Source organism: Xyrauchen texanus, chromosome 33, assembly GCF_025860055.1.
Source record: "Xyrauchen texanus isolate HMW12.3.18 chromosome 33, RBS_HiC_50CHRs, whole genome shotgun sequence".
Lineage (NCBI taxonomy): Eukaryota > Metazoa > Chordata > Actinopteri > Cypriniformes > Catostomidae > Xyrauchen > Xyrauchen texanus.
In genome coordinates, this window is record NC_068308.1 from 19,694,101 (window position 1) to 19,705,370 (window position 11,270).

General features: G+C 40.3%; 1 protein-coding gene across 1 annotated transcript; it reads left to right on the top strand.

The window, feature by feature from the left end:
* Window positions 1-3,036: 3,036 nt before the first annotated feature.
* Window positions 3,037-6,702, top strand: LOC127626667 (desumoylating isopeptidase 1-like). The gene is made up of 5 exons (XM_052102646.1): window positions 3,037-3,058; window positions 3,240-3,272; window positions 6,090-6,160; window positions 6,341-6,450; window positions 6,576-6,702. The coding sequence occupies exons 1-5, from the start codon at window positions 3,037-3,039 to the stop codon at window positions 6,700-6,702; spliced, it is 363 nt and encodes a 120-aa protein (XP_051958606.1).
* The last annotated feature ends 4,568 nt before the right edge of the window (window positions 6,703-11,270 follow it).

Sequence of the window (11,270 nt, forward strand, 5' to 3'; positions counted from 1 at the left end):
TAGGTGACCGGCCATGGGATTATAGTGAGCCGCCTGGAAAACCATTTCCCGGCGGCTCCGTGGAATCAATAATTGTGTCACTTCCTCCTTTGTTTGAGCGTCCTGCGCACTCTGTACAACCGATCTTTAATAAGTGAAAAATATGGATATGAAACGGCGACACCCGGCCGGAGTTGTTGACCATCGATTACTCTCACTTGGTCAAAAGCGCGCTTAAGGGTTTCATCCCGCGACTGCTCCAAGGGGAAGTCCCCCTCCGGGAATTCCCTGAGAGGAGGGGTGACAACCTCGCCCCTTCCCTCGTCATTCAGAGCAGCCGAGGACGGCCCTGGCTCCGCCTCCCCTGCCAAAGCATCGCATATCACACATCTCTTCACTTTCATGCAGGACCCATCCGCACAAACTCCCTCCAATAAATTTCTAAATAAATGGGTGAGGCGGGAACTAACCGCTGCCTCCACACTATGTTTTTCTCCGCGGAATTTGATCGCCAAAATCACCATGGGATACTTGTGAACATCCCCATGCACACACCTCACCCTCACCCGTTTAGCTGAGCCCAAAGCCCCGGGTTGAACCAAGCGTTGGTGGATGGTGGTCTGGTTACAGCCGGTATCCAACAATGCTTGGTATGTACCCCCTGGATCCTTACCGAATACGGCACGCTCCAGCCCGATCGGGGCAGCCTGCGGGACATCGGAGACCCGCACCACCGTCCCTATTTCCATCAGCGGACACTGATCCCGGAAGTGGTCCGGGTCTCCGCACCTCCAGCAGACCGGCCCAGGCGCCACGGCCGCACCCGTGCTGGCGGGCGCCCCCACCTGAGGAGGAGAGCGGCTGAAGGACGGGGAAGGGGAAGGCGGGTTCTCCCACAGCCGGGAAGTTGGTCTCATGAATCCTCCGCGCCTGCGGGGGGCAGGAACGGACCCTGGGGAGAGAGCAGAGCGAGAGGGAAGAGGGGAGGGGAGAAAAACAGGGGAAGACACAGGGGAAGGAGAGAGAGAGAGCTCATCCGCCCTTGGAATCGCCGCCATGTGGTCCTCGGCGAGTCGTACGGCTTCCTCCAGCGACGCCGGGCGGTGGCACTGGACTCACTCCGCCGTTCTCCGGGGCAAGCGCTGGACAAACTGCTCCAGTACCACCTGATCGATGAGCTCCTCGACGTCGCGGTCCCCCGCAAGCAGCCACCTCCGACAGGCATCACGGAGCCGCTGGGCGAACGCAAACGGGCAGTCGGACTTATCCAGTTTCAAGGTCCGGAAGAGCTGGCGACTTTCTTCTGGGCTCCGACCAACCCGTTGCAGGATGGCTCTCCTCAAGTCGGTATAAGCCAGGAGGCTTGTTGCCGGAAGCTGTTGTGCCGCGAGCTGTGCTTCCCCGGACAAGAGAGGGACGAGGCGGGCTGCCCACTGGTTATGCGGCCAACCCCAAATTTCCGCCGTGCGCTCAAAGAGGTCCAGGAACGCCTCCGGATCATCTGCCGGCCCCATCTTCTGTAGCGCGGGTGGGGGCAGTGTGGCGCGGGTGTCCGGGGTCGCGGCTGCGTCTGGAGCGGCCTCCTGGCTGAGGAGGCCCCGGATAGCAAGCCGGTCCTCTGCTTGAGCCCGCATTATCTCAAAGAACCGACAATCCTGGTCCTGTCGGAGCTCAAGCAGAGACTGTTGGTGGCTCTGATGGAGAGTAGCGAGGGACTGGAGGACTTCCGCCAGCTGGGAGGACTCTATGGGGCGACTCTGTTCCATAATTTGCAGAAAATTTTTCAGCTAATTCCCGGGTTTCGGCACCAGTGTGAAGCTTTCCACTAAGGAAGACACGGGAACCAGCGTTGGCTTCAAGGTAAGATTTTTTAATTATACACTTTCCGTTCGATACACAATCGTATAACACACGTTCTTTTAGTTGCTACTCTGGGTGTAGGCACTCTCTCTCTCGAGGCTCTGTGGCTGCTGCTCTTTTATGCCGCTCTCCTCATGCTTACTGCAATCAGACACAGGTGTTAGACATAATTTAGCTCAGGTGTAAGCGCCCTTACCGCTTTTCTCTCCCGGACGGGCGCTTGACCACGCCCCCGCTGCCACAATAATAAAGTTAAAAAATTTAAATAAGTGACACAAATAGCAAATGATATAGCAAGCAACAAATATATAGGCTTAAATACCCTGTGAAAATACAAATTTAAGTTTTGCTGCTTTTAGTCCTTTCCAATTTAGTCCTTTCCAATGTTTTCAGAAGATTTGCATTTCAAATCTCCATTCTCTCTCTTTCAGCTAAAAAGACTTAGAAACAACCATTATGTCACATAGAGGTTCAGAAACCTTATCCAATCAAATCCTTTCTGGACCCTCGCCCTACAACTGATCAGTGTGTCTGGCTGTTTTCTAAATGGTGCTGATCATGCCTTCATGGGCACTTCAAAGGGAGCACAATGCATGCTGTAAGGTTGTTCCAAACAGAATTTCAAATAAGAATCGCTTTAAATGTGTGTTCTGACTAACCGTTATCACTTTTCAGCCATCTGAAGCACTCACAGTGAAGATTCATAGTGTTCGAAGGGAATAGGGCATAGGGATGATCACATCTGAATGGGACGCACCAATGCGATAGCGGGAAGCGAGGAAAGTTGGAGTTTATTTATATTTTCTATATATTTTCTTTGGATGTACAGCTCGAGTAAGTGTTCTTCATTCTTTACGCTAAGTGTATAGTCAAAACATAGATATATTATCTTTTTCTCACTTGTTTATCATTTATCTGAATTGGACTCACACAACGGCTCCAGCCTTGTCGTACGCAGATATTGCGATGTGCTGTATGCGTTTGTGGGCTGGTTACGTATTTATGTTGTCAGTTAGATCATCATTTAGTTCTCAAGTCTTTTGAAAAGCTGGCTGGCATTGAGATTACTTCTCAAGTTTCCACGGGGCACTTTAGGTATAGTATGGCTTGATTATGGTGACATATGGTGTCATATAAAGGTGCATTTACCTGTGCCCCTTTTGTGTTGCTTGGTAGAAGAAGGCTGCCATTGAGGGTATGGAAGATAGGGTTTTTACAGGTGTGGACAAGTTCCTTAGTATCTCTGAAAAGTCTAACTGCATAAGGTTTGGTGGCAGTCCGGGACTACACATATACACCAACTGCTATATTGACACCTTCTCCGGGGAAGAATGTTAACCTGAGACACGGTAAAAACAAACAAGTAAATGAAAGGATTGCATTCTGGAATTATGTTATAGCTATTTTAAATGGTAAAGAAATAGAGAAGCTTTGCTATAAGAAAATTCCAACATTAAAGAGACAAACTAATTTCCTGAGTTTTGACAGTCATAAAAAATAAACACATATGCGTACACTATTTTCTTAAGTAAACTACAGTAAATTCTCCATAAAAAAAAAAACAAATAAACACTAGCAGCTATAAAAGTCTTCTTTTTTCTTGGTAGACAGGCATATCCAGTGCTCCCTTTACCTGCTCTGAATCCTTTTATTTAACTCTTTAGCTCTGACCTTCTTCTGCAAGTCCTCAAGTTTTTCACAGGGCTCAAGCTGAAGACCAAGCTCGCTCTCCGCTTCAGGGGGACTTACAATATCACAGAAGAACATGGAAACATTAAATCCTCCGGGCTTTGTAAAATGCATCAATCTATAACCACACTTTTGGAAGAAACAGAGGTACGATCATCAGCAAGGGCAGACGCTACACACTTTCCAGTGAATGTCAATGAAATCTTGTCATTTTCCTTTTCTGTTGAGCCAACCTGTCTCTTTAAGGTCAGCAGCCTTTGTTCGAGTTTGTCTGTCTTTTGCATTGTCTCCTCCATGAGGGTTGTCCCTACAAGTGAAGATCATGAGGCATTTATGTGACAGTCGCAGCTTTATGTCACTGTAAAGGTTGGAACAGCACCACAGAGCCTCTCAGAGGGAAGTTTCCCCACTGCCTATGATCTCTGCAGCCAACTCAGCTCCTTTTTCACCATGCAGTTTATCAATATCCTGCACACGCTGAGCTCCTTTAAAGGAAATCTCAACTTGATGAGATAAGATTCACCTAAACAAATGCATAATCTGAAAGCATGAAGGGGTAGTGACCAACCATACCAAAGCGGCCAGGTCTTTGTCATTGCTTATGATCTTACTGGTGTACACACTGCGCACACACTACATACAAGGGAGAATAATGTCAAATAGTCATATCAAAGATCATTTTATTAATGCTACGATTCCTATTGCCCTCAAACTTTTCATATTAATTAAACTTTTATCTGGATAATTTAATTGAGGGTTTTGGTAGGTTGTAATTTAGAGAATTTGTTAAAAGGGACCTAAAAGGGATAGTTCATCCAAAAATCAAACCTCATGCCATCCCAGATGTGTATGACTTTCTTTCTTCTGCTGAACACAAATTAAGAATTTTAGAAGAATATTTCAGCTCTGCTGGTCCTCACAATGGAATTTATATCATCAACAACTGTGATGATATAAGTACAGTGCATGATGGGAGCCATCAATCAAAACTCATCAATATCTCCCAGCATACATTGCAGCATGAATAAATTATGCTGAATTGCCTAAAGGTGATGATACACAGGGCAACTTTTTGAGCAATGTTGCTTGGGCACTTTCCCATTGAAAATGGGCAATACATTTCTATCTGGATATTTTAGATCGGTCGTAGGCCCTGTGTCTCATCTGTGCTCAGTTACACGTGCTAGCGGTGCAGTTTCATCAGCGGATTCAGCGATCTCATGCAGAAGAAAATGGCATCGCTGAAATTCGCAACAGCAATAAGACTCTCTATCTGTTTGCATAGACGCACAGCGAGAGCACTGACACCACCAGTTGGCCCCAGCTCGAGTCTGGCCGGGCTCTTCCTCCTGACCGCCAAGCAGGTCTTGCTCCCCTGCTGCAGCCGCCTCTTGTTCCTCCATCTCCCGCAACTGTTCGTCGCTGTATTGCGGCTCGTATAGGTAGCCGCGAGCATCCGATTCACACAAAAGATCTTCGAAATCCCCATCTGTCATTACTTCAAAACTTTCTTCCGCCATCGTGATTAGACTATTATACAAAGTTTTACAGAGCAAGAGCCTGTTAGCTTAGCTTAAAGATGGCTGACACTATCTTTACATTCTATGAGTAAGATCCCGCCTCATATGGGCATGGTGAAAACATGCGGAACTAGCTACTAATACTGGCTGTAGTTTAAAGCCTCTGTCCCAAAAATCCTCCGATGACGCAAAATGACGATTTTTGCGTCGTCGGAGGATTTTTTTCCAGACTAAAAATGAAATTTTCTCTCATATCATGGGGATATGAGGTGGGGAAGCAGGGTAATTCGAAAATACTACTGGTTTTCTACTGATACAAAGCTTAATGCTACATCCTGGAGTATCCCTTTAACCAGCCTCATGTTGTTCCAAACCCATAGGTCTTTCTTAATTGGATGTTAATGACTGCGTCAATCAGTCCCCATTCACTTTCATTGTATTGGAAAGAGTAGTGTCAACTAGAGGTAGGCCGATGTATCGGTACCGATAGTTGCTTTTTGGAACTGTTTTAAAAAGTTGTATTTTTATTTAATTGAAGCAAGGGCATGGAAAGAAAAATGCCGCTATATGGAATTAATACCAAATAAAGAGCACTGTAATGGGGCCAAGTCTCCATTATTTCAAAATAAGAGTCCCCGATTGTTTTGTAGCTATTACTGTGATTTTGATTGAACAATGAATTGCATCTGAGACTCTTGTAGCTTATATGTTGGTGCCTGTCACAGTGAGGAAGGAGTAAGAAATGCATTTAACATTCTGTAAATCGATTTGAAAGGTTTAATGGATAGTTCATTCACTTTCCAATACAATGAAAGTGAATGGGGACTGATAGACACGGTCATTGACATGCAATTACGAAAGCCATATTGGTTTGGAACAACATGAGGCTGATAAACTAATGACCGTGATGATAGTGATGATTTTCCATTTTTAAATGTTTTTTTTTAATTATATACTGTAAAAATACTTAGATGTACATATTTATGTCTAAACAAGAAATGCACATTATTTTAATGTATTGTTCTTTGATTATTTAATAAAGGCACACCTCTATAGTAGCTTATGGGGAAGAGTTTTTCTTTGGAGGAGGGGGCATTTCAAGTTGCCATCCGGTAAGAGATGATTAATGAATTATTATGCAATTGATGTGTGCTGCAGCTTGTTTTTCAAGGTATCTGAAAAGCAAAGAAGATATCTGAAATGTATGTATGTCTTAAGTTAGAGTCATTACAAAAGTAATTGGACCTAATGATTGTTACCCAGCATAATTATGAAATTATCTCATGTTTCAGGGTGGTACACTTCTAGGTATGCCTGATTCCATTGTGGATCTTGGAAACACTGAAATTCCTCGAGACCTTTTTCTGGAATATCTCTCTTCTTTCAGTGAGTCTACTTATAGGTCAGTATATCTTTGCTTTTGGATGTAACAGGAAACTGCATTGATTGTTCAAATTCAGTTATGTTAAAGCCTCACAAATCTCTACAGCCAACTTTGTCCCATATTGCTCCCCTCTCTTTCCTTAGACCTGAAAAATACCACCTTTTTGAACACAACTGCAACAACTTCAGTTGTGAGGTGGCCCAGTTTTTAACTGGAGCCAAGATTCCCTCATACATCACTGATCTCCCATCTGAGGTGCTTGCAACGTAAGTCTGACTGTGGCAGGGCGGAGGGCGGGGCCGGGTCGTGATCCTACACACCCGGTCCCGTATTAGGCTAATTATGCCTCCGTGAGGTTTAAAGGTCGACTGCAGAGGGCTGTGCGGGAGAGAGAGATCGTTAGCGGACATGTCCGTCATGTGTGTTTGTGTTGTCTTTTAAGTTTTAATCTGGAAGACCTGCTTTTAAAAGAAAAAAATGTAAAACAAAAAATGTAAAAAATTTACACTGTGTTTACACTGTTCACTGTTGTGTCTTTTCAGTCAAAGAGAACAGTGTAAACACAGTGTAAATTTTTTACATTTTTTGTTTTACATTTTTTTCTTTTAAAAGCAGGTCTTCCAGATTTCCTTCTCAGTGTCTCATAATAAGGAGATGGGAGATTTTCCTCTTGAACTATCTAATGTTCCATTAAGTGATATACAGTGCAGACAGATGGATCAGACACAATGATACTTCCTAAGGTAATTACTAATTAATGACAAAACATTTTAAAAATGTTAGCACTACTAACCTATGTGAAATAGGAAAATGTTATCCTCCAAACCTAAAAGTATATTTGATTACATTTCAAGTATCATTACCTTTTTTCTTGGCATAAGCATCAGATAGTAATGAATTAACTCTTTACAATCATCAATGGAAATATGACCTATTTAAATTGTAGAAATGAAGCCCAAAGGAAATTTCAAAGCAAAATTCCCTTTATTAGACTGCAGGTGTCTCTGTCCTACCTCAGTAAGGTCTGTTATTTCAGAAGCTTTAAGAGGAATAACATGATTTACTTGCATTGTGTTGAATTTAAAGGCATTTTATTTGTTAGTTTTGTAAAACTTTAAATCAAGCAATCAGACATTGGTAAAATATGATATACATTGAACTAAATGGAATTTTATTTAGTGCCATTTATTTATGTGTAAAATAATTTGACTATCCATGCTCTTTTACTGTTATTAGAGGCCATCGAGTGCATAACCCATTTTCAGATGTCACTTTTTACTCAGGCAGTCTTTCCATCAGTCTGCTGATTATTGACCTTTTCCATGTTTTAAGTTGTCAGAACTTACCTTTACTCAGAACTAACTAATATCAATCCTAGATTACTGTGAATACATACTCAAGAGGGTTTAAGAGGGTCTGTGACATTACAGGAAGCTCAATAACAAGCCAGAATCATGTCATGAATATTAGGCTAATGAATGCTTTATAAAACTTGTTAAGTAAGCCAGCAAAACATGGACCAAGCAGGACAGTTGTAATCTTGTGTCTCATGCCTATGTTTTTTTTTTACATTTGTTACTTTGGTTTTATGGTATAGCAAATTTAAGAGGAGTGGGGCTAACACCACACCATAAATAATATAATTATATAACCAGCAGTAAAAACGGTTAATATCTCTAAATGGCCTAATGGATAAAATCATAAACACAATGTGTGCACAATTTTTTAATATGAGATTTTCTGTTATAAACATTAATAATAATACATTTAACAGTATATTAATTATTATGTTCAGGTTATGCTGCCAGAAATGTCTTATTCTATATGTAAATATCAATAAGAGCTCTTTATTCCTTTTTGTCTCAAATAAGTCATTTATGTGTATTTATGAGTCATTTATGTGTCGCTTCTTGAAAAACAAATAAAGACATTTTGAAGAGATTTTAAAGAAGTGCTTGTGCATGTTTTTGTTCTTCCTTATTCCTTGTTAGGTCCAAATGGCACAAGAGAACTGCATTTATCTTGTTTGATGTGTAAACATTATCATCATATTGATCATCTAAATGTTAACTGTATGATTACTTTGAAGTTACATATTTGAGCTTTTAAGTTACATATGTTACTTTTTACAATCTGGTTCAAATTGTTCTGATGGTTCAAATGAACAATTCAAAAAAACTTTTTCAGTCCTAAAAGTTTTCCATTGTTAAAGTTTACTTGTACATTTAATGTTGCATTTAAATTGCATCATCTTGCTTACATCATCCTTCTTTATACATATAAGTTCAAATATGCTGATGTTAACCGAGGCATTTCTTTAACGACAAAAGATAACTTATTTTTTATCTATATCTACTTACAGTAAATAAACCATTAAATGATTTGCTTTGCTTTCCAGGTAAGCCCACCAAATCAGAAAGTCACTCACTTCCATATAATTTATGGTTGGCATTAACATGGCAGCATTATTTTAGTAGCTGTCCATGCACAAAACACTAGACATTTATATGATTTCATGGGCCATGGCACCAATTAACCACTAAAGCTTTTTAAGGTGTGATCCCACCCAAATGGCTGTCATCTGTTACTGTCCTAACAGATAAAAGATTTGACATGTAATCATGTGGGAAATGTACAGCCAGTGCACTGTTTGACATTACAATTAGAGGATAAAAGGGCAAGGGAGAGAGCATGTTACCATTGTTCATATTAACATTTTGTAAGAGATATTTTTTAGAAAATAATAATTTGAACTACAATTAGCATGTTTTAAAAAGCGTAGAAATTTGAAAGTGGTCTGAATAAGAGCAAAGATAATGAGGTTGTATTAAACCTCAAACAAAATGTAGGAGGCATTTTAAGCAACATGTTAAACATAATCTGACTGTTGATGTGTTCATCTGCAGCTCAGAGTCTGTGGTTTTGTTCAACACTCTTAGCAACTAATCTGCTATGGAAGAATGTCTTCTTGAATGTTGCAGCATGGAGTTATGTGAAGCTGGAATTTTAGTGCATTATACACACAATGGTGCTGAAAGATCAGGGCACTATTTGTATGCAATCTCCAACAAAATAAAGACAATACGAAAGGATCAATTATCCATGCTTTTGGCAATTTTATGAGAATTAAAATGTTCACAATAACATTGTCATAAAAATGCATGATTATTGCACATTTGTGGTATATTAGGTGCAGCTGGGGATTTTGATAGGATGCAAAAATAATTGTGCTGCCTTTTCAATTTACTTAATTAAAATTAACGAAAGCAACACAATTCTAGAACATTTTGTCACAACTTGATTTCATTGTGTTCTATCCATTTAAATAGGAAAAAATAGAAGTTTACTTAATCCATTTGTGTTTGGACTACATGGATACTTGTTGTGGTGTTAATGTAGCATTAATGAAACTGGGCAGGGGATTTACTTTTTTCCAGCATGCTTTACATGGGACTCAATAGGGAGAGTAAATGTTAAAATGAAGTGTTATTTTATGTGTTTTTGTGCAAGATGAGTATAAAGGTGGATACTTGTTATTGTTTAATGTATTGGCATGTTGAGATTTAGAAGAGTTTCTGTTATGATGGAGTTTTGGGGGTTACCATTATGGAGAAGAATGGAGCTTGAGCTTTCAATGAGGACAGGTAGATTGTCACACATGAAATAGATTGCTTGATTCTTTGAGCAATTGCTGTGCTAACTGTAGCATTATTATTAAACTACACTCTGTATTGCTTCCAACCAGCATGTAACTAGCATGCTAACAATCACTTTCACTAGTTTGTTTAAGGAATAAAAGAGATTTATTTTTGTTACATTGACATGTCTTATTTTGTTGGGTTTACCCGATTCAACAAGGTTCTTTCTACAAAAAGTGTTTGTGTTGAGATTACATAGTAATTTTAAGTTAAGAAAACTAATTTCAAACATGTGGAACCACTGTCCACAACTTAATCAAGTTTAGCCAAAGATAATCAAGTTTTATTTTGAGTGAACAAGTTCTTTAACAATTCTTACCCTTTGGCTCATTAGCTGTATTTGTGCACTGTATATGTAAGAATGTTATAAAATGGACATAAAGGAGGTCTAATCAATCCTACAAGAATGCAAAGAAATCTGTATTTTAGGCAAAATGCTATTTTTAGGTATTTGTAACAGCTAATAAGAAAACTATCTCTAAATACAGATTCAATGTTTAGTAACAATAGGAAGGGATCTCTATGCCTGCTTGAATTTCCATACTGATCCATGCTGCTTTATGCTGTTTTAGTGCTGGTCTACAATGAACAAACGTTAACCTAAAAAAGTGCTTCATGTGGTAACATACAAATTAACTGGTCTTATTGAAGTCAAATTTGACTAAATTAGGTTACACCAACAAAACTCATCCCTCTCATTTTCAACATGCGAGAGATCCAGCTGAAATGCCGCTACAAGGTTTTGAATATGTTCTAAACTACGAGTTAATTAAGAGCTTACTATCATTTTCACTATTCATGGCACATTTTCCAAATGGGAATGAGAATGAGAAGGGGAAGAGAGCTGTAAGAAAAGCTTAGTGGAATTGCTTCTAGGTCTGTCAGATTTGTTACAGGACTATTTCCCCTTTTCTAAAATAAGAATGGCAACTTATTTTCCTCTTCATTGTGCCCCAACGGCATGGCTGCTAATATGTCATTGGGCTTTGTATATGGAGCATTGTTGTTGATGTGCAAAGTAGATCTTATGTTCATACAGATGATCAGGCCAAAATGAAGATGAGAAACTAAGTATGAGAAACTCTTGAGAGATGTTCTCTCACATCTTTTTCCCGCAGACCATTGCAACAAACCTCTTGC

What these genes read in the sequence shown, in the direction of transcription:
- LOC127626667 (XM_052102646.1), top strand. Translation starts at nt 3,037, where the DNA reads ATGGAAGATAGGGTTTTTACAG. An exon ending in GGAAGATAGGGTTTTTACAG is followed by an intron (nt 3,059 to 3,239) that starts GTGTGGACAAGT and finishes ATTATGTTATAG; the next exon opens with CTATTTTAAATGGTAAAGAA. An exon ending in TAAAGAAATAGAGAAGCTTT is followed by an intron (nt 3,273 to 6,089) that starts GCTATAAGAAAA and finishes TTATTTAATAAA; the next exon opens with GGCACACCTCTATAGTAGCT.